Source organism: Phoxinus phoxinus, assembly GCF_949152265.1.
Source record: "Phoxinus phoxinus genome assembly, chromosome: 13".
Lineage (NCBI taxonomy): Eukaryota > Metazoa > Chordata > Actinopteri > Cypriniformes > Leuciscidae > Phoxinus > Phoxinus phoxinus.
Window position 1 is genome coordinate 18095915 of NC_136888.1, and position 24604 is coordinate 18120518.

The 24604-nt window shown below is 38.1% G+C and overlaps 1 protein-coding gene across 3 annotated transcripts in view; it reads right to left on the reverse strand.

The window, feature by feature from the left end:
• Positions 1 to 22243, reverse strand: part of hspa12a (heat shock protein 12A) — a 42473-nt gene extending 20230 nt beyond the window's left edge. Inside the window, exons 1-7 of one of the 3 annotated variants that reach the window (XM_079632846.1) lie at positions 21902 to 22243; positions 7248 to 7324; positions 6907 to 7034; positions 4548 to 4734; positions 4062 to 4166; positions 3409 to 3525; positions 531 to 702 (exon numbers count right to left, since the gene is read on the reverse strand). In XM_079632846.1, coding sequence (XP_079488972.1) covers positions 531 to 702; positions 3409 to 3525; positions 4062 to 4166; positions 4548 to 4734; positions 6907 to 7034; positions 7248 to 7324; positions 21902 to 21944 — 829 coding nt within the window. In that variant the 5' untranslated portion in view covers positions 21945 to 22243. Of the gene's footprint in view, positions 1 to 530; positions 703 to 3408; positions 3526 to 4061; positions 4167 to 4547; positions 4735 to 6906; positions 7035 to 7247; positions 7325 to 21184; positions 21321 to 21901 lie in introns of those variants that run through there. The other 2 variants (XM_079632848.1, XM_079632847.1) reach the window with 2 other exon arrangements.
• Between the last annotated feature and the right edge of the window lie 2361 nt (positions 22244 to 24604).

Genomic DNA, 24604 nt, shown 5'->3' on the forward strand with positions numbered 1-24604 from the left:
AGTCCTGCAGCTCTAGTTTAGAAGTAAAGTCCATTTCAGTGCTAGCTTAAGCACTGTTTTGGGAAAGAGTGGATGTTATAAAAATTGGGTAATTTCATATTGAAGAACAGAACATCTTTACGGTTCACTACTTTACTATACATTGCAAAACTTTTTGAATCTTTCTGGTCTTTCTCACCCTCAAAAAGACACACCATGACTAGCCGAACAACTACAGCTCCCTATAAACTGAATTTTCAACCATACCTAATAACTAGCCAACCTCAACAGCAGCATGCCCAGGTTGTTCACTCACTATCTGAACTTTACTGATCTTCCCAGCAGTAATTTGACTGGCTCACTATTCACAGTAACGTATGCTTTTTGAAGAACTAATCGCTGGCCAGGTTAGTGGCATCAAAACAGCATTTAAGTGCTGTAGCATAAACTTAAGCATAACTAGAACACTATGAGTGTGATTTGGTTTATCCTCATAGCAGAATGCTTGTGTTGCACCTGTAATATGGTAAAAGACTGTATGGGTAGCTTACCCTGGGTCATTCCCCCCCCAACGCTCTCCGTTGGGCTGTAACCGTTCAGGGCTGTTTTGGTGTCCAAATCAACCATTTGGTGGAGGCGGAGCTTCCTGCAGTAAATGGACGCAGCCTCTGGTTCCAGAGCAATGATCAGCTGATCAGGGTTGTCGCGACAAACCAGACCAGCCTAGATGAGTACGAAACACCAAATGACAAGACATTAAACCAGGAATATGAAACCAAGGGTCATATTTACTAAAAACATGTGAATGAATAGAATTCATTTTTACTTATTAACTTAACCATAGTATTTAAGACTCATTCACAATTTAAAGCTGCAGTCCGGCACTTTTTTGTGTTTAAAAATATCAAAAAAGACATTTTTGAAAAAAAACGTAACCAGCCAGTGTTCAAAACGATCTGCTTGCCTTACCTCGATTCAAAACGGTAAGCTTGTAATAATGATTTTAATTCCAGTGGTACTGGTGGATTTCCGCGGGAATTTCGAGCATGTCTTTGCGTCATTACGTCACTTCTGTACACATAGAGAAGGAGTCCCCGGCTAGCGTGTGTGGATGATGGAGGTGGAGATTTAGCTTAGCACTTGGTATGGCGGATCCCGAAAGTTTAAAGCGACAATCACCAGTGACAACTGGAGATTCACCAGTTGTAAAACCCAAAGACTTCGGACTTCAGAGTGGCTACAGAAAAAATATATTTTTCACGTTTTGACGTGATATAAGCAATCGTTAGATTTAACTGCAATGCTTCCCCCACCCCCCGAATTTGGTCAGAACAAAAGTGAATGTTACTTACTTGTTCAGATGACATTTTCCGATGAAAATTCTAATGTTGACACTTTCAAAAAGTATACTCTGAGATTGCTGATGACAGTAACGTTACAGTATCCACAGCGACGCGGCAGCCTCAATTGTGTTCATCCGCGCTGTTTCATGCCGATTTACTACCCACGCACAGTTAATAATTCCGCGAATAACTGCAATTGCAGATTTCTAACAGAGATGGCGACAAAGAGGAAAAACGACGGACTGCAGCTTTAAGATATTTCACAAATATTTTCTAATAAAACCATTTCAGAAGCCCTTTTCAGAAACTGTTTTGGCTAACGGCTGACCTCTCAAGTGTGTATATTTTTCTGTATTTTATTTACCTTTGAGTTATTTTAAATTCATATAAATAAATAAAATAAATGTATTGTTTTGTTTTGTATTGACAAATTGTATTTGAATGTCACACTGCAGGATACTGCTGTTATTGCCTGAAGTCAACTACCAATAAAATCTAAAACAGTTATCGCAGCACAACCAAAAACATCCCCACCTAAATATGAACTGTCATGACTCACTCACCGGGTAAAGGAATATGTAAATAACGCAAATGGATGGACAGATAAATCAAGATCATGTTACCTCAAATATGAGGGAGTGTAAAAATGTAAAGAAACACCACACACACACACGTTGTGGTGAGTGACACTGTTTGCTGTGAGTGCTGCATGATCCGGTGAGATATGGGACGGCAGTGTGAGCAATAAGGGATGCAGAGAGCGAGACAGAGGTAAGGGTGAATGCAGTGTCCTTTCTTTCAATTCTCCTGATCCAGCAGATGAAGAGCTGAGTCATTGCGCGCGCACACACACACACACACACACACACACACACACACACACACACACACACACACACACACACACACACACACACACACACACACACACACACACACACACACACACACACACACACACACACACACACACACACACACACACACACACACACACACACACACACACACACACACACACACACACACACACACACACACACACACACACACACACCTGAGGCAAGCTTTGCAGGAATTCCCACTGCAGATATCAAGTGTTGCAGACTCCCTATTTTTCTCTGCTCTCTTTTCCCACTGTTCTCTCTTTTCTTGCTGTGTATGATGTAGCTAACCCGCTCTTGCCTTCCCCGCCTCATTTCTTCTTTGCTTTGGATTGCGATGAGAGACGCCGAGACCACACCCTGCTCTTCCTCCCTTTCTGTCTCTTCAGTGTGAGAAAATTCACCCCTCTGTCTGCTACTTGCTTGTCAACCAATCACTTCACTACAACAAGGCTTTAAACTTTGCCAAATACATATTTTCTACATTGCAAAAAGAAAATAACAATTTGATATTTGAAACTATTTGAAAATAACAACTTCAATATGACTAATATGAATGATAAACTGAAGCTGCATTTCAAAACCAGGTGTAAACAGCAATCTGTGTCACCTGATCACTTGTAAAACCAGGTATAAATATCTCAATAATGCAGCTCATATGACTACCGTACGTACACACACACACAGGCCACATGTCTAGACTACAGATCCTCACACAACGATGCCAGCAATGACAGACAAACAGCGAGTCAGCGTTACAGTACCACATGTATGGGGTCTCTATAGGTGGTCCAGTTAAGAGATGGTGAAAACAAACAAACAGAGGCTGTATCTAAGGGATGAGATAAGTGTCTTTCCTTTTCCGTTAATCTCTGCCTTTCCTCTCTTCCCATTTACATCCTGTATTTCTGTATATCTCATTCCTTTTCCATTTTAGATGGCCAGCAAAACAGTGCTCTTTTACCTCCTCTCTTTCAAGTTAACAGCTCAACTCAAGTGTTGCAGTACCTACAAACATCCACCAGGGATTTGTACAACCCTTCAAACTTGTGCTTAATGTGCTTTCAATTAATGTAATGACTCAAGGATTTCAACACATTACACATAGACCTCTCTCCAATTTCAAAACACAAAGTAGGTCGTTTATCAAAGCGAGACGTGCATTTTTGAGCATATGCGGCTGTGAGAAAGAAACGTTATACCTTATACGCTGCCTCTCTCATAAACTGCTTGGCCGGCATCTTCCAGATGGCCGGTACAGTGATGACCCATCTGACATCAGCATTGTCAAAATCCGCCCCTGCTTGGTCGCTCAGCTCCTGTTTCAATGAGAAAAATCAATTTTGAGGTCAGTAAATACTTATATTCAGGAAGAACGCATTAAGAACGCATTCATTGTAAGGAAAAATAACAGTAAAGACATTCCTACAAAGGATTTTGATCCTGAAATAAAATGTATCCTCAAAAATATTAAGCAGCACAACTGTTTTTTAACTGTGATGATGATGATGATAAGAAATGGTTTCCTTAACACCAATGCAAATTAGAATGATTTCTGAATGATCATGAAGACTGGAGTAATGATGCTGAAAATTCAGCTTTGCATCACAGGATTAAATTACATTTTAAAATATATTCAAATAGAAAACAATTACTTTATAATAATATTTTACAATATAACTGTTTTTACTGTATTTTTAATTTAACAAAATTAATGCAGCCTTGGCAAGCATTCGAGACTTCTTTCTGTTTGAAAGTTTGAGGTCTGTAAAATATTTTTAGAGTACATGTTAAAATGATGTGAATTGACTGGGTTTAACATAGCATTCTGTATGATCATGGGAGTAAGACATACCTTAAGAGCCTGCTCCTTAAAAAAGGCCAGCGCATAAGCAAAAATATCCAGAGCTTTCACCCTTCTCCCATTGGCCGCATGTAAATCCGTATCAATGGACAGATTCTGAAGAAGATAAAATGACAATAAATGCCTCTCAGAAATAAGAAAGAGCTTGACATGTAAAATCAAAATGTATTAGACCTTTCACATCATTCACAATGAGGGAATATACTGTATAACAGTTTAGAGACTTCATTTAGATTTAATTAACTAGACAACTCATTAACAGCATTGCTTCAGTGTCTTAAATCTTTGAAAGGTTCACCTGGTAATAATGATGAGTTTGTTTGTATTACTTGTTAAGTTATGCAGCAGCCAGTAAATTATGAATATATCCCTGCAGTATCAGGCAGAAGACCATGTCCTCACATTTATGATCAATAATTCCCTCAATGGGGCGCCAAGTCAACACTAACAAAAAATATAGTAGGAATGTGTCCTTACTGCAGTGGTGTGTAGTTTCATTTTAAACTTCTCCAAATACAGCCATTGCTTAGACTCGGTGGGATCCAAGTCATGGTAAAAATCTCGGGCTGCATAACCAAAACTGTGGAACTTCTTGTCTGGGGTCAGTAGAATGGTGGTGGGTGTCTTCTGATTGGACACACCTGGGTCTCCACCCTCCCAGCGCCTAGCAACAAAGGAAAAGCAACCAATGAGAGAGTGAATTCTACAGAGATCTGATGGGATCAGGAAATAATTTCATTGGGCAGAAGCTTTTTAGCTTTTCACTTCTTCTCTTAATTAGGAGAGAACTTTTTCAACTTACCTAAGATGACGTACAGTATCACTCAACCCAATCATGCATTATCCATCCTCATTATCCATATCAAGGCAGTCATAAAACCAGCTCAAGCATCATACAGAGACAGATGGATTTAAAATATTCATGGCCTTTTACTTCCAGGACGAAGGACATCAGTGGAAGAACAGAACATGCACCTTGACTACAGACTGTCTGAACTGACAGAGAGAGAATTGCATATGCCAGAATTTTCACAATAGAGCACTGACTATGTGCACCCTAATAATAAAGAGATTTCATGGATCCACCAAAACTACATTGGGACCAATTGGTAAAAAGGTTATCATCTGTTTGCTGCTTCGTTTGATATTTTGTTATGTAAAGCATTGACATTTATAGATTGTTATGTAAAGCATTGACATTTATAGATATTACATGTCTAAATACATATTGGGGGCACTACAGTATACAACCAAACTTATTACTGTAATTACAAGTCAATTGGCAATTATTGACATAACTGTAATAGTTCATAAGGTATCAGCTTAGCAGAGTTAATAATATGGGTCTATGTGAACAAACTAAAAAATGACTCTGGGATTCTGTGGAATCAGGAAAGACTAAGTCGATCCATTCATCTCCTTTTAACCAACTCAAAGCACCCGTCTTCAGATTTAGTAAATGAGTTTTGTGAGTTTTTACAAGGCAAGCTGAGTTTATATAAAGGTTTATGTACTAGACTATCAGTCCAACCCAAATAATCTCAGAGGCCTTGGGCTATTTGTGCTTGTAAATCTGTAGCAGCAGTCAAAACACAATTCGAATGAACCAGATTGAAGGAAGGCACTGGTTTTTCCAAAGAAGAGCAGTCTCAATTTAACTAATTCCTTTTCTCCTCCTCATCTCTCACCCTCTCGTTTTCCACATTTGACAAAGTCAAGATCCTAAATGAATACTATAGCCGTGGACAACGGAATGCTAAGAGTCCTTGTCAGACAAAGCTAAATATATCTGTACTGTATATGCAATGACCTTCTTGTTTCAATGGAAAGCAGTAGGCTTATCTTTACATTTTTTCATGCCTCCATTCACGCTCGTATTCAAACCATCTTTTAATATGTGAAAATATGTGCCCACACCCTCTACAGCTGTACTTGTGCGGTTTAACAGATAGAATCCTATTTCTAACTTTCATAATGAGTTTGATGCCTAAAATGAAACCCACATGCCCATTTGGGCGGGAAACACGTGGCTGACTCTACCCAGCAGGTACTCTGGAGAGCTGACCTTGGAGTCAAAGGTCACATGACCAAGTAGGTCAGGTCAGGGTAGCAGAGCAGCTGTGGGTTTACCTTCATATACAACACACGCACCCACTAATGTTACGTGGTTCTGACTATTATACACGCAGTGGGACTGCATATATCTAATGAGTTTTAATGGGGCATCTAAGTGCCCAGAGAGTAAGACACCGGTAAGTTTGACTGAAATAGAGACATGACCTTCTAATGGCCAATCATATTAATGTCTTCAGAAGAGATGGACAACACATACAGGAGTAACACTGTAGAGCACAGGTTTTTTGAATGCTCTGTTCGAACATAATTTACTCAAAACTGTAGTGAAGGATTAAAAAAAAAATAATAAAAAATAAAAAAAGGTTCTTTCTACATAAAATGATGATACTCCAGCAAAAATGTTATATATATATAAATTTAAAGGAATATAAATAACTACTTTTATATTATTTTATAATTTAATATTTTTAAATTATGAATAATTTATAATTAAATATACAAATATATTTAAAAATAGTAATAATATATAAACCTGGAAGAAAACTACATTTTGCCCAAAATAAGCACACAAAAAAAATCCTTTTTAAGAGTCCTATTGTTTTGGGAATCTCACTTGAGCTTTTCTTTTACAGGGACACTCTCTCTCTCTCTCTCTCTCTCTCTCTCTCTCTCTCTCTCTCTCTCTCTCTCTCTCTCTCTCTCTTTCTTTTCTTTTACAGATACACTCTCTCTCTCTCTCTCTCTTCCCCTTTTGTCTCACCTCATAGTGTGAATGCACTCTGGTTCATTTTTGAAGGCATATGCATAGCCACTGGAGGTGGTGCCAAAGTCGATGGCCACCACCACCACATAGGGGTGCCTCGTAGGCTCATTCTCTTCTGAGTCATTCTGTAGAAAGACAAAAGGGAAAAGAAGCAGAGGGAAACTGAGAGACATGAAAAGAGGTAGAGAGATACTGTCAAGTATATGTCAAGCATTAAATTGTTGCATGTAATTGCAGCTCAGGGTAAATAAGACGATCCATTAAGGCCCCATTTGCACACCGGACATTTCCTTCATGTAATGGGTGACATCTTGCTGGCAATAAAAAGCTGAGCTCACCAGTACATGTGTGGGGGAAAGTGGCGTGATGCCTGGGTCGCCCATACTCTTGGCTGGAGATGGAGTAGCCATTGCATCTGCAAAGAGAAAGAAAGGAGAAAGAACAAAAAAGAAAGAAAGTTTAACATTCAAACTACAAAGACAAGCCTATATTCAAGTTAATAATTTCGTGCATTGTTGGGCATAATTTTGTTTGCCTTTGTATAATAAACATTTTTGTTACAGTTTGGTTGTCAGTTGAGAAACAATGTATTAAGGTGAAGCTGTTTTAAGGTGCCATTTGTGAAACGTCTATTGTTCACAGTGTAGCGATATATGAAGCACAGCTCACACCAGTCAGTTTCAAACCTAGCAGAGTTCTGTTGCTCAATCCGTGAATCCGCATTACCAGCTTAAATCTCTTCAAAAATTACCTCAAGAGTAATTGGGATCACATGGATTAAAATTTAAATGAAAATTCACCCAAAAAAGTCAACCTTTAGTCTACAGTAGGTTCTCCATTTGAATGTTTTTTTTTTCTTCCCGATCCCGAACACATGGATGTTTCTCTGTTTTATAATGCGTCAGTTGGACCTTTTTGAAAATGAGTCAAAATACTGCAATTCTTGAAGATAACCAAAAACTTTTTCTTTTGAGTTGCCATTAAAATACATTTAAATGGCATTGGGGATATCAGGAAGCACTCTAAGGCTCAGTTTCATGGTCACAGATGGAGACCAGGACTAAATGGCACCATCAATGGTGATTCTTCACTGGAAATTATTTTCAGTGGGAACGAGACTTAAAAGCCTCAATTAATGTTCAGCGAATTCGTCTGAAAGACCATTCATTTGGCCGTACCTTTTTTTTATAACATCGCTTATGTCTAACATTTTACATTATTTGGTCATAAAATCATCAAATCCTTTAAGAGCTTTAGACCACTACAGCAACAGCTGCTCCCCTCCACACTGACATTTGAATCGAATTAGAGGTTGTATGTGTCCATTCCCGTCGTCCTCATTAGCCGGGCCTAATAGCTTCGCTAAAACACTTGGATGCTGAGCACCCTGAACACTAAACGAGCGCCCGGGTTCCTCGCTCCGCGGGATGCCACGTTTTTCTGAGCATTCATCCTTTTTTCCCGCCTTTACCCCATACTGAGCGGCAGAGTGAACAGAATAAGCGTGGCGCTCTTCAGCGAGTAATTACGGGTTGAGTGACTGGCTACCTGCAGCTCGCACTTCATTTCAACCACTCACCACATGCACAAGCTCCAGCTACCGAGATTGATTTTAAAATGGGACAATGGAACGTCAAAATCAATACTGAAGGAGTAAAATGATTGTCTATAATGATAAATGCCTATAAGTGAAGTGTTATTCAGAAACACACACTTGACCGTCTTTTTATACTTTTCCGCGAATGGATTTGCGGGTTAAAGGAACTTAAGTTTGTTTACATGGCAACACGGCTCACTGTACGGGGACTTCATTATAACACATTAAAGTTGCGTGAGGGTAATTACACAACGTCAATGGCGACCGTTTCCCTGGTGGCTGATTGAGAGCTATACTTGATTAGGGCTGTGATTGTGTTTTGTGTGTGTGTGTATTACAGTACATGTCTTTTCAATAAGGCTCTTTAAGTCACAACAGAGAATCCAAACATGTGTGGGAACTGGAAAGCAGAAAATGGGCATAAACGGTGGAAAATTACTTACATTATGACCAGAGTGTGAAACGGACCAATTCCTTTGATTTTCCTGCTGTTTTAAAGGCTTATTTACACATAAGCATGAAAAGAAATTTATCTACAGACTGGCCTGACCTGAAAAGATGTACCTTGAATTGTTGTCAACAAGAAAAACAAACAATGTAAATCAATTCTTTTACTCAGGATTGGCTGACATAATGAGCTGTTTAAACACAAAACCTACACAATAAATAAAATATAATAGAATATAGTAAACAATTATCAGTTTGTTGTTGGCCATTTAGGTGCATTATTATTATTATTGAGCAAAATGTTGAATGTTTACTCAGCAGGTTTTTGCAAAAGTTCAAATCCAACTCGCATCAAGTTTCAGAAAACACAGAACACAAAAGGACTCTTTCAATGAGGCGATTCTAGAACCATTACACATGCGTTGATCCAAGCAGCGAAAATAAACACAAATGAGAGCGAGGATGGAGAGAGAAAAAAAGTATCCTGTTTTCACCCCTCCTCTTGTCCACACGAGAAAGGGAGTGAATAAACGGGGTGTTCAAGCTCCGTTCTGGAATGTTATACAAAATTCTGACAGGAAGCAGGAGGAGTCAGAGGTCATCCCTCCTCTGTGGAATTACAAATTCAGAAGAATTCCAAGCAGCCCAGTACACAGAAATAATAGAGTTCAGACATATGGACCACTGACATGCACAGACAAAAGCGATCTTAGGTCTGGAATCTATTATCTATAAAATATGCAACATTGTGATATAGTTGAGTAAAAGTGAAGAGAGAGAATCAGGGATTCTACAGAGGTTGTACAATCAACTCAAAATGCCAGTCATAAATGTCACTTTCCTGTTTTTATTATTATTGATAATTAGATATCAATAAAAAAAAAATCAATAATCAAGGTAAATGTCAGGACTGAAGCAGACCAAAGGGGAATTTGGCAAAATCTGAAAAACAAATATATTAACAGGTTACAGTTGCAAAATTTATTGTAATATTATAAAGTAAAAACGTATTAATTCTTAAGTCATAACTTTATTAAACGCCACGTCATCTTAAGAAAAACTCTTCAGTGGTTTTATGTTGAGTTTATGTTCATATTCATCAAATCTTCAACAGATCAACATGGGAGCAGTTGGGGTACTTGTAAGGATAGGATACTTAAAGTCTAATTTATTAGTTAGTTGTTCTTTAGGCTGCTAATTTTTGTTCGTGGTATTCAGCTGCAACAGGATGTTTTGCCAAAAGACACAGAATAAATATGTTTGATATCTAAATGTTTTGACTTTTTTTTTTTACCATGTTGGAATTGAAACCAGAATTCTGATAAAAATCAGAATTGATAAGTAGAATTCGAATCGAAATCGCTAAAATTCTAACGATACCCAACCGGTACTTGTATTTTGAACTTCCAAATAGAGAAATAGCTTCAAGTGCCTTCAATCTGGTTGATGATTTTATTCCATGGCTAGCACACACAGAAAGAGACATCTGTAAAATATTACAACTCTGGATCACACACTACAGTTTTGATCCATTATGAATTATATATATATTTTTTTTACAGTTCTCAAATCTCAACATGTCTGAGACAAATGGCCTCTTACTCTGTAACTTTTGGTTTGAGTTTTTTCCAAAAATAATAACCAAATGCAGAGATAAAGAAAAGCGAATCCATCTTGATGTCAAGTAGAGAATTCCCTGGTAAGTGAAAACAGATCAGGAAAAGGGAAAACGTAAAGTGTATCCATATCTCAAGCAGAAAAACAAGTTTTTTAAAATAAATAAATAAACTTTCCAATGAATTCTGTGTGAACAGTAGAGTTTACAGCTGAAGCTACACTGTAGTGTGTGATCTCGAGTTGTAATATTTTACAGATCCCTCTGTCTGTGTATGCTAGCAATGAAATAAATTAATTAATCAGATTGAAGGCACTTGAAGCTAATTCTCTCTTTGGAAGTTCAAAATACAAGTACTTAGGTAATGTTTGAATTTTAGCGATTTGATTCCAAATCCAATTATAAGTAGTTTCGGATAAAAGCATCTGCTAAATTATTAAATGTAAATAATTTTTAAGGCCTGAAAGCAAAACACACTGAGCTCAGTTATATACCATCAAGCCGCTAACAGCCATCAAGACAAGCCATCTCAAAGACATGCCATTGACAGGGCAGGGCTGCTCCAGTTCACGAGTATGTGAAGGTCCATTCAGAAACGCAGCACTATAAATGCCAAAAACACAGCCGGCCGGTCATCTCGCTCACACTAACTGTGTCCAGCTGGCCCTATTCACTCACAAACACATACACACAAATAAACACTCACATTCATACACAAACACTCCTCCCACACACAGTGGGTGAGAGAAGCCACTCAACAGCTGCGACTGCTGCAATCTTATTACTTTCTCTCTGTCTGTTAGGGTTGTCAGTAGGGATGCGAACGATTAATCGATGATCGTGCCGTAGTTATGCATTATAAATATATGAATGTCTTGAAGCCATTGAATGGATTAGGTATGCTGGCAGTTTATTTTGAAACAATTAACCAAGGGTCCAAAAAAACCCTCCAAACAGCAATTTTACTGAACATAAGAACTACTTGTGTAAACACCACAATAAAAGTACATAGAATAAACAAATGAGTGGTGATTTTCCAGTGCTTTTTCAGCTGTGCGCTCCTCTATGGTGCATGTAGTAAATCAAGACCTGTCAATCTGGGGTGCGTTTCCCAAAGCCAACTATGGTCGCAACTCAAGTTGTATTATCATCAATACAATTCAACAGAACTTGCGACCGTTGTTGGCTAAAGATGCTTTTGGGAAACGCACTCCTGAGCGATCAATCCAATTCAGCTGTAAAACAGTGTCCAATTGGTCTCCACACATCGTCCCTACACACTATACCCACATACCACACCTGAGATCCAGTAGGTTGAACTTTCAAATGACATTGGAAACACTGCATTATATCCAGTTTCAGGACCGCATTTCTAGGACCCTAGTTTTTTGTGACAGCGCCACTGGCAGCTAATGGATTGAAGTCTCACACTGAATTAAAAAAAAGAAAAAAAAGAATTTAAAACCAGAATATATTTGCTCATCGTCATCGATTGAAACAGATTAGGTTAAATACTTCAAGAGGGTTACCAACGGGTATGTTTAGGATTAGGGGTTGGTTAGGACAATATATAAATTAAATTTATACAATTAAACAACTAAATAATTCCTGAAAAGTAATAAAACAAATACAGAATTGAATAGTAAGTGCTATAAAATAGTATTAAAAAAAGCCGTTTTAGCTGATGATTCCGTTTACTATTAGATGCAAAGGAACATAATGAATATATACATATCTGAGAGTTTCAGACTCAGCCAGGCTGGATATGAAAGTATGCGTCTGTAGGATTTCCTCTTGTCTCATAATGCTGGAATGTGAAGTTTGGGAAAAAATTAGAGGGTTCGAAGAGAGCGGAAAACTCCCATTACATTACCAAAGACAGAGCAGACGAGTGTTTTTTTTCCGACTGTTTAGAGGGGCATACGACGCACATCATCTCATACGAACAGCCTCCTCCCAAATCAACACCAGTGCCCCATTACCTCAGAGATACGTGATACATGGCCTACTGAGAGGAGCCGAAAGAGAGAGAGAATTGATTTTTTGCAGCGCTGAATAGAGATGTAAGTTAACCTGCAGTCATCTACACAACAGAGCAGCTTTCCCTTTGCAACGTTATACTAGAATAGAGAGATCAGAGTCGCCTGTGAACTCAGCAAGATCCAGCAGCAGTGTCAGTCAAATGGAGCTGTGTCAGCTCTGTGGGATGATGATGATACTGCAAAACTACCATCACTCACTAGGTGGGTTCAAACGGAAGATTCACTGTAATCATGTCTGCCTGGTACAATCTACTGAAACTGATAAAAACCAAGTTGTTCTGGATTCCAAAACTTATCTGATAATGAAGGCACTCAGTCAAATTTTAAATGAGAAGAAGGATAAAGTTACAGCCTTTATTGAATATGGCTCAGGTCATTTTAAAATACACGAGCCAACATGTTTCGACCAATCAGTGGTCTTCTTCAGGGCAAAGTGACACAGAGAATGAGAGTGACAGATAAATATCATGTATTGAACATAAACAAAAAGAGTTTAAGTGTTTTTTATGATACGTTTTCTTTGCCCGTATGCTGGTTTTGCCTTGTACTTATTTATTTTATTTTTTATGTTCAATACATTATATTTATCTTTTCTTCTCCAGAGAACCTACATTGAGGGAGATTTCTTTGGAGATATGTTTATTTATTGTTTCTTTGTTATTTTCACCTGCTGTGTTACTCATTATGTTGGTTCCCCTATCCTGTAGACCTGATTGTCTTATTGGGTTAATTGATTGTTTCTCGGATTATGGGTGGGACTTATCAACTTACCAACTTATAATTTGGTGTCACTCTCATTCTCTGTGTCACTTTGCCCTGAAGAAGACCACTGTTTGGTTGAAACATGTTGGCTAGTGTATTTTAAAATGACCTAAGCCATATTCAATAAAGGCTTTTTAACTTTATCCTTCTCCTCATTTAAAATTCAGAGTGCCTGGGACCTGTTCTTCGTGTCTTCGTGTACAGTTACTTGTCTGATATTGATTCACAGACTGAAGTTTACCTTTTTGGTTGGATACATTTTGCTTTTTAAAAGAAATTAATTAAATTGATCAAAAGGGACAGTGCAGACATATATAAATCTGATTATTATTATGATTATAATATTTCTTTTTCAAATAAATGCTGCTATTTTAAACATGATTATAGTAAGCACCAAATCAACAAAGTATTGATGCTGAAAATTCAGCTTTGCCATCACAGGAATAAATTGCATTGTAAAATACATACAAATAATAAACAGTTATTTTAAATTGTAATAGTATTTCACAATATTATTGATGTTACAGTATTTAATTATGATCAAATAAATGCAGACTTGGTGAGTACTAGATATGTCTTAAAAAAATTGAACCTCTAACCTTATCTGAATCTTGTTAATAAAAAAAGAATGTTTACTAAGATCAAATGTAATGTGGTAAACAGAGAAACAAGAAAATTCTTGAACTGAACGAAGCACTGTGTGTCCAAATAGGCCTACTTCCATACTATACAGTAGGCGAAAAACGAGTAGTATCGAATTAATAGTATTCATAAAACAGTATGTGAAAAATCATCCTGGGGTTGGATGACCTATTACTCCCGGCGAGACTCTGAAGTGTGCATACGATGGACACTTTACTATCCCATGAGGCCACAGGAGAGGATTTGTGAATGGCAGTGAAGCTACGCAACTGACGCTAATAATGACAACATAGCGGATGCAGTACGTCCAGATTTCATTCAACTACACACACTCATACTGCATAGAACGTAAGTTTTTAACGGTCGCGAATTAAGTTTTAAACCAAATGAAGCACCTACGTACTATACATGATGGTAAAGTGGCGCAATAAGTGGGTATGTGTTATATGCGGCGCATAGGGGCGCAACAGCGATGGTTAAAAAAATTATTATTTATTTTTTTTGGGGGGGGGGTGGGGTATTTTCTTTATGTGAGCTGCTGTTGTGCTTTTCTAAATACGGTAATTTCTGCATTTCCTCTAGATTATATAACCTTTTAGAGGACTAACAGGCTAGAGTAGGCGCCCTCATTAGATTCCATCATAGAATTTTGACATATAAGAGGGGGGGATTGGATAATTCGCGAGCGGGCGGGGGCGCCGTGAGCACGGAGCGAGCAGGTACGAGTAGTGAGTTGTGAGTTGTCGTGAAAAAGATGGATAAAGTAAAAAAGCTGTCGGGGCTAAAAATAGAAAAAGAAAGATGGAAAGAGGAGATGGCATGTCAATTGATGCGCTAGCAGCTAAATAAGTGGATGGTGAAAGGCAACAGCAGGTAGGATTTAAAGTGTGACGTCCACACATGTAGGCCAGCCTACTGGCCATCGGGGCTACCGGGAGATTCCCGGTGCTTTTTGGGCCGATACATCTAATACTTTTTTTTTGTCTTGACGGCCCGTAAAACTCTTACATCGGCGGCCCATTCGTTTTTGTTTTTTGCTTAATTGGCGGCGCTGGGTAAGTGCTGGTGTAATCCATTGGTAAAAAAAAAAGTTTTTTTTTTTTTTCTGACATTTTTCATGAAACACGTAGATCAGCGGCCCATTGGTTCTTTTCTTGATTGACACTGGGCTGGTCCAATCACATCTTTAATGTAAAGTATAGAAATTAGTACAAAACTAATTATGAAAGTTCCCTTTATTTTTCAGTGCATTTGTTTTACAATGTATGGCTATTACTATCATGGGATTAATATTATAACTATTATTATTTAGTAGTGTAATGTAGACAGACACTGTAACTAAAAGAGGTTTGAATTTTTCTTTGTTTAACTTGCTCGCTGAATATGGGTTAGAGCTTTTAATTTTGAACTCTCAAAGTGCACCAGATTGCTGAATTTAACATTAAAAAGCACAATATTTTCTTACGGGGGGCATGCCCCCGAACCCACCTAGAGGGACAGGGTTCAATTTTATTAATAAATGACAATTTTGTACTTATTTAATCTGTTAACTCTCACTCGTTCCTCACTCATTACATTGGACAGTAATTTTTTTCTTTGTTTTTTGTTGTTGTTTGTTTGTTTGTTTGTTTGGTTGGAGGGCCTAATTTGTTGCTGCATACCCCTCTGACACTGGGTAGTTGCGCCCCTGGTATGGGATTTCGGACGTACCAAAGGTGTATCGCCCAGTGTACCCTGGGAGAATACGGATGGTTTAGATCTAAACTGTCAGAGGAGCACAGGCTCCAGTCCAGAACAATAAAGAGTCTTTTGAAAGAGAGGAAGACACCCAAAAGTTAAAAGTCAAAATATTTCTATGTGTATTTGTGTGCTTGTTGTGTCTCCGTAAGGAAATTCTAAAAATAGCCTCTTGGAGTTACAATAGTCTTCCTTCCTGTGCATCTGGCTTTGGACAGCCTGATTACAGATCACAAAGCGTAAAGAAACCTCTCAAACTCAAACAATCACAAATGACACAATCCAGAGTAAATGGTAAATCAGCAACTTTCAGACCGTGCGTTTTCTTGAAAAACATTTAGTTCAACAAATGTTTTGCATTCAAAACAAGTCAAGCTCTGTCATCTGTGAGATTCTGTCAATTACCTTGTAGGCCTAAATCATTTTGATTCGTTTGAAAGTATAGCCACAAGAAAGACTATAAAGTGACATTATAGGCTAGCCTGCATATTAACGCAAGAGTAGTGTGATAAAATTGCTTACTAATCTTGTTGGAGCAAAGTTATTCTATCTTTCAACTGACACTCATAATCATAATCAAGTCCAAATCATACTTAATCCACACATGTATGACTTTCTTCTGTGCAACACAAAAGAAGCTATTTTGAGAATGTCTGTTTTTTGTTTCTGGTTATAGGCTAACCAACATTCTTCAATATATCTTCTTCCACAAAAGAAAAAAAAGTAACAAGTTTGGAATAACGTGAGCCAGGGTAAGTAAATGACATGATCTTCTTTTTTGATTGAACTATGCCTTTAATTTGTGCATAGCATTGACTAAATAGATCTTAAATTAGGTCTATTTCCACCTCTAAATCTAAACTCCAGTCTAGATTCCTGGAGTCATGCTAGGAGTCTGAAGGTCAGTGCAGCACACATGAAGTACATGCTTCCCTACAATGCCATTATAAGCTACTGAGTATATATATATATCCATGCATCAACCCCCCATTGCCCCTGAGACTGAAGACCAGACACAGCTTGACTGGATTATTGGCATTTCTCTTCACGCTGGAGGGGTTGGTTTTCCTCACAGTGCAGTCAAGCCCACAGGGAATACACTACAACGAATCAAGGCTTCCTGGCGGCATGTAAATGCTTCTTTTCACGCCCACCATTTGCAGAAAGCTACAAAAATAAGACCACAATTTCCTATTAAAGGCATCTGAGGCAACTCAAATGTGTCAATAACATCATGTGATCCAGCTAAATACAAATGTCAATTTTTATACCCAAACTGAAGATAAATTTGTCTCCGAACTATGAGTAAAATCTGTGTGGCTGGTCACACCACCTCTCTTGATACTACCAAAAGGGGTACCTGAATTATTCACATATGTGAAATTATTCAAACCGTCTCCAATGCAAAGTGAACCACCAGCACAGTGCATGGCAGACTCAGTAACTCTGAGAGTAATAGTCTAGATTTGGGTCAGAACGGAGTTAGGTCATCATACAAACCAAATTTGCTCTCAAACACAAACATACACACAGTAAACGTATATTGGACATCTGTGTTGAATATCTGCCAAGTTATTTTTAAGGTGTAAGAAGGTTGGGTCACTGCATTTGTTTTAGTAAAACTTTTTTTTTGTTTTAGTAAAACTCACTGGCCAAAACTTTTCTGTACTTCACCACAAAAACACTAATAATATCTGACTAAAAAAATGTCACTGACAAAAATGCCATAGATATTTCAAATGTAGAGGGAATAAATTCCCTTTTGTGAGTTTATTGAATATTTCATATTACTGTATCCTGGGCTGTTCTAGAAATGGGTTTAGCAGACACATCTGCAGTGACAATTTAGACAGAGTTTATTATATTATGATACAGGCACATTTTTACAGCTACATTTTTATTTGAACTGAAGTTTGGTTTCATTTAAAATATAACAGGCATAATCATTCAGACTTAGAATTTGTGTGCTTTTAAATACACTACTGTTCAAAAGTTGAGTCAGTACGATTTCTTTTTTTTCTTTTTTTTTAAAGCCTATGGATACTTTTATCCAGCAATGATGCAATGTTAAATAAAAACCAATTCCAAATAAATGCTGTTCTTTTGAACTTCCTATTTATCAAAGAATCCTGAAAAAAGTATGACAAATACAGCCTCAAATATGGTTCAGGTACACAGCCTCTTAATAAAGAAGTTAATTTGTGAAACTGCCTAGATGCACATGATTTACTGAGCGGACGGCCACAGATATCACAGATGTACAGCATGAGAACATATCGTGCTGGGTGGAGTTTTCTTGGCCTGAATGGCTGTCTCTTGGCAGGCATGTATTGTAAATAAAAGCTTGACTTTGTGTATAAAGGGTGCTAAAAAGTGATATATTTTCAGTTGTGAAGACTCATATGGGTTTTAATGGAACATCCAAAAGGCATAACATTCTCATTATCACATAGATGGTATGTTGACACAAAAGAAGGCCCTGCTCCCCCTTTTTATAACTTCTCTCTCCTTCTTTTTGGGAACCGAGGCAACCGCAGCTAATACCTTTACCATGACGTAATGCCAGAATGGAATTTTTGGGCTATTGTGAGTGCCGTAGCAGGTTTCCAAATGTCTACATCATTCACAGCACGTTTTTCAATTAGAAAAAATCATCCCATCTGCGAGTTTTTATGCCTCAAAACTAAGTGGATATTTGTCAGTAAGATTTGTATTTTAGATCAAATTAATTGCATCCAGAGCTAGAGATTTGTAGAACAGACTTTCAAGTTGCCATTAAGGTGTAAATAACATTTAAAGTTCATATAAATTTCCATGAGGGATATAATCAACATTTTGGAGATAATTCTAGCACTGATTGTATTAAAGGAGAACTCTGATGAGGAGAAACAGCGAATGAGAGAGAGAGAGAGAGAGAACGAGAGTTAGTTTGACCTACACAGATGCTGACCACAGACAGCACTCATCAAATTGAGACGTGTGTGTGAAGCTAAAAGGCATTGAGCTGACCTCAAACAGAGACGCTAATGGCTCCGCTTTAAATTACATCACCGTGTCGTCCTGCCTCTCCAAACACACAGCCCGGGCCCGGACACCCCCTGCCAGCTAAGGACAAGACTTACAGTAGACTCACGGAGCACATGATGGGAATGCAGATTGCAAAATATTGCACTGGTTAATAAAACACACATCCAGAAAAAATATGTTTGCATGTTTGCATGTGAATTATTTATTTGCTCATTCATTCCTAAAGACCAATACCACTACATATTCTCTCCTCAGCCATGTGTCTGGACTGTGGCTATTTAAACAGACGTGTATCCACATCACGTCTTGTGGCCACACCCTGACAGTGGACTATCATTGCTCTCTTGGTCACGTGCTGAGCCCAGAGTTACAGGCATCTGTGTGCATGTGTTAGTCTGTGCATGTTTGTTTTGTTTGCCACACATATGTGTATTTGCTGTTAGCTGGTCACAGTTTGTGTGTGTTTGCATGCATGAATGCTGCAGGCATGAATACCCCCTATCTCATCCATGCTGACTAAGCAGTCCTGCCCCAGCCACATGCATCAGACTGTTTAACTGCACCAGGCAGTCCACTGCAACCATGTTCACCATTGCAGTCCGCCCCACTGTACTCCAAATGCATGCTGTTGTGTGGCTAATGGTCACACACCCTGGTTGATCCATTATAAATGTTTAGCAAACACAGATTCAAATACTTCTTAATCAAATACATAAAATGCAATCATATGTAAACATCAGTGCAATCATCTCTAATGTAGTTTATGAAACAAACTTCAATTACATTAATATTTATAATAAAATTATATTATTATTTGTACTGCTCAGAGCCCAGATGCAAGGCATCAAAAAGAATGATTAAATACAGCTTTAAGTGAACATTTATAGGCAGACTAGTGAAAGTCAACTTTAGATAAACAAATTGGATTGCAGAGTAAAAACGCATGAAGAAATGTATCTAAAGTTGGAAAGACATGTTTGTTTACATAAGGCTTCCACATGCAACATGCAGAACTCAACTACCCATCTAATAAACCATTTCTGAGTCTAGTCTTCTCTTCTGTACCCGGCTCTATGTTCTACCTATGAGGCCTTTTCCCCTTGACTCAAACAATGACTCCTTTATACTCCAGCCCGAAGTGGCACCGTGGGAATGTGCTGGTGGGTGGGGGGGTGTTTTTATTCTGCTATTGGCACCCTGACCAGAGGCTGCCGACGCAAAGGTTAAAACTGTTACACACAAACACTCAAGGCAGTAGGTGTGGACATTATGGTGTTCGTTTGCACATTTCAACAGGCAAATGGTCCAAAAAAACATTTGGCAGCTAGTTCAATGTCCCTATGTAAATTTCCCAGCGCGTTGCAATTAGCACACCAGTGTCAGATCTTCAACATCCTGGTCTATTGAAAACGTTTACAGTACGGTTCATTTCAGCTAATCGATTCTTAAGGAATCATCAAAAATGATTCAGTTACTCAGCGCTACGACATAACTGCGTCATCACGTGGTCTCCGATAAGTGCCCTTTACATTTAAAACGTGCAATATTTGCGTATGAAAACAAACTGCTGGTAATTTTCACTCGTAAAAACTTAGAACCAAAATATAACTTATGTATTTGCATCTCTTGTTTGAAAAGATTTTTGCACTTTTTAATAAAATGCTATTTATTAAAACACAACTTCAGAATGCGTGTTGATAAAACTAATACAATCAAGTCATAAACATGCATTTATTAAGTTTTATTTGTAACTGCAGCTATCAAAAAATAACTTTTCGATCCATCAACTCACATCAGATCTCGGTTCATAACGAATCGGTTCTCAGTTTAACGAGTCAGTGATCCGCTTGGACCCAATTAGTCCGTTTTGTGAACAATTCATCCAGACAGAACCGGTTCAACCGATCTACTCAAAAGATCCGATACAAAAGAACGATTCATTCACGATTTGTACGAAAAGACGGCAATGTCGTAAAGATGTACGCATCTCTGAATATCACCTTGATGCTGCACAGTCTAGGAAACATACTCATGATCACTATCTTACAGATGCTCTTGCTGTGTCAGAGATGCGCCCATCCTGAATCATATTACATCACATCAGCAGTCAAACTGGCGTCCTTCCTAAAGGACAGACAGCAAGCAGTAGGCTACATGTGCTCGTTTACCTTCCCATGCGCAAAACTGTCAGAAACATGCCAAACCTTGAAGCAAGCAAAATAAACATCCGCGCTACTGTAGGAAATGCAGTTGTTGTGATCCCAGAGCCATAAACGGTCGCATTGCTACATTTCTATGCATTGCGATTATTCCGTGTCAAAACGAGCACTGAACCGTTTTAATATGCGTTATGAAAGTATATTTAAGCTCTGTGGTGAGTTTGGGTCGGTGGATGAGGAGCCCTACCTCGTTCCGGCTTCACCTGGGATGATGATGGTGGAGCGTGCAGACTTTTGCTGCATTGACTCAAAGCTCCCAGGAGTGAGACCACGTGACCCAACTCTGCACCGCTACTATCTCAGTCACCCAAGTCCACACCGCGCTTTAAAGTCACAAGCAGATTTCCCCCAGTGAGGGCATTATATGCTATAAAGAGTCGTGCAGGGAATAAATGTCTTGAAAGATAAGGCTATATGCGTTAGAGGTGGAAGATTATGTTTACATCCATTCCAATGCAATGCAGATTGCAGCGTTCAGCAAGCTAAATGTCCAGGCTACACTGAAGAAAATGTTCATCCTACGGTAAAATCTGCCAGCATTATTGTAAAATACTGAGACGACAATAACCGTGTCATTAAATCATATAACTTAGTCTATATTTGGGATTTTATTTAGGTCTAGGCTAGGTATCCAAAAGTTAACCAATTTTGTTTGTAGTAGCCTAAGTTTTACTGTAGTTAGCCTATTTTTACATTATTCCCCGTTTTGGCTAGCCCATCGCAGATAAGTAGGCTAGTACGACTATTGCTAAAAAGCGGTGTGTGGATATTCTCAGAAGGGTTTGTGAATAATTGCAGCCTACATTAAATCAGTAATGATGTGTGCTCTGACACTGTGGGCGTTGATAACGGGTTGCATCATAGAATAGACTGCTCAAACTTTCTAAAATGCGGTTTATCTTACCTGTGATGATGTCGTCAATCACCAACTCTTTCTCAGTCATCATTCAAATCTTCAGGTTTTCGTATCCGTAAAGATCCCACTTAATGTCTAACTTTTTGCGCGGTTCATTAGATTCTTTACAGAAAGCTCCCTACTTCTCGAGTGTGCTACCCGTCCCGTTACTCTTACTCCCACCAAACTTCCAGCCCTAAACTATATAAAACTAACGCTTTGGAGTTCATTTAAAATAAAGTATATCGAGTTTGACCCACAGTTGAGTTTCCCTCAGCCTGTCTGACATCCAGAGAAAGGAAGTGTAGTGATCCAGATTCACATCTGTTGGCTCGCCATGGGCCCCGCCCTTCAGCTCGACTCCATGTGCAAGACTAATGAAGGCAGAAACAGAGTAAACACAGGCCTCGAACAACTAAAGTGAATTATTTTGTAGCCTATATATATCCACAGTCGTGATCAGGCTATTTAAACAAAATAAGAGGGAGCATACAAAAATGCATGTTATTTTTTATTTAGTAGACTGTCCTGAATAAGATATTTGACATAAAAGATGTTTACATATAGTCCACAAGACAAAAAAATTGCTGAATTTATAAAAATGACCCCGTTCAAAAGTTTAGGATATGGTGTGTCATCATTAGGCCTACGATACACAACTGTTTTTATGTCTGCTCTTGAGTCCTTTGTTTGTCCTGAATAGTTAAACTGAGTTCTTCAGAAAATTCCTCCAAGTCCTGCAATGGTTTTCAAGCATATATTGCATATTTGATCCCTTTCCAGAAGAGACTGCATGATTTCGAAATCCATCAATTTTCACTGAGGACAGTTGAGCAACTGGGGGCTTTTGTTGCTTTCGAAGAGAAGTATACTTACTGAACAAATATGCTATTTAAACCAAATAAGAACAATTTGGACATCTTCATCCTGTTCAAAAGTTTTCAACACCCTCTCTTAATGCATCATGTTTCCTTTTGGAGCATCAGTGAATGTTTGAACCTTTTTAGTTGTGTTTGATTCCATCAATTGTCCTCAGTGTGAAAACATAAATCTCAAAATCACAGACACCGCTGGAAAGGGTTCAAATAAGCAAAAGATGCTGGAAAACTAAAGAATTTTCAGGACCTGCATGAAGGATTTTTCTGAAGAACTGTGGGCAGTTTAACTGCCCTCAAACAAGGGAATCAAAAACAACCGTCACAAAACAAAAAAATCATCCAGGTAACGACACACATAAGAATCAAGGGTATGTAACCTTTTGAACTTTTTACATCTTTTATGTAAAATATCTTATTCAGGACAGTACTAAATAAAAACATGCATTTTGTATGATCTCTTATTTTATTAAAATAATTAACATTTTGCAGATTCTGCAAGGTGTACTGTATGTAAACCTTTGAGCACGACTGTGTACTGTGAAGATATAGTCAAATCATTGTGTATATAGTTTATTTATATCTATCAGTCTTTAATTAAGCCATTAATTAAAAATGTTTATTCAAGGGAGTATATGAAACATTGATCTATAGAATGTTATCAAATTCCAAACCATATTCCCAAAATTGCATATGGCGAAATAATACTGCATCACATGTACAGTATTGCATGGAAAATAATATTGCATGGTCACACTATTGGTCCATTTGTCATATGGTTCCTTGAAGAACCTTTCCATCGCACAAAATGTTCTTGTATATTCGAAGCTATTTTTAAAAAAGAAGCAGGATTGTGTGTTCCTCCAGGCCAGAGCACAATATGGGTTTACTCTCAAAGGGCGGAGTTTACTAGACAATTGTTGTCACTGAAAGCAGTGGGATTTTCCTGATATCAGAATACCACAGAACGCATGCATCTCTTCATTAGACACTTTCAACAAAATTAAACAGAATCTTTTAGTGACCTCAGGATATCAAATGGAAGTTAGAAGAGGAAGCCAATGGCCAGCGTTGTTCACCTCCCCTGGCACTGAAGTTATAAAAAGGCTCAATGCCCCATCTAGTGGTCAATATGAATTTGACCCACAAGACCCTGCACCTGCCAATCAAACCCCAAACAAGCATTGCATTTACACACCTAATCTAAAGAATTTAAAATGTTCAAAGCTTCCATGAACATAAACATTGCATATTTTGTTCATATTCATATGTGCATCAAAAAAGTCAAATTTTCTGGGTGGTTTTCTAATTCCTCAAGATTTCTTGCGGTTTCAATTTTGATACTTTACTAAGCGTCCTGTTTACTCCTTTATCACAAAAATTAAGAGATATTACATCAATACTATGCAAAATATAAAATGAAATTACTGCCAATGCTGGAATTAAAAAAGGCACTGAATTAGACTTCACAAGCTCACACTTACAATACGATAGAGTTGGAGAGGTTGATATTTTTCATCCATTGCCCAGGATAAGGAGATGTCAAGGTTCTAGGTGTTCCTTTAAAATGTGCCTGCATTGCAATTCACACATTATTACAATTAATGCAATGACCAATACAAAATCCCACTGCTCTTTAAGACTGAACACTATTTCCTTGCCTTACTGCAGAATTATGTCATTATATCAATTTTGCAGTTGCGTGACTTGCCATAGTCCCTGTTTAGAAAGCCTAATCACACAGTGAGGTTATTTAGTTGTGAGATTTTTCATTTGAATTACCTTTGTACAAAGCAAAAAGGAATGCAACATAGTCATGTGGGTCATGATGTTTTAC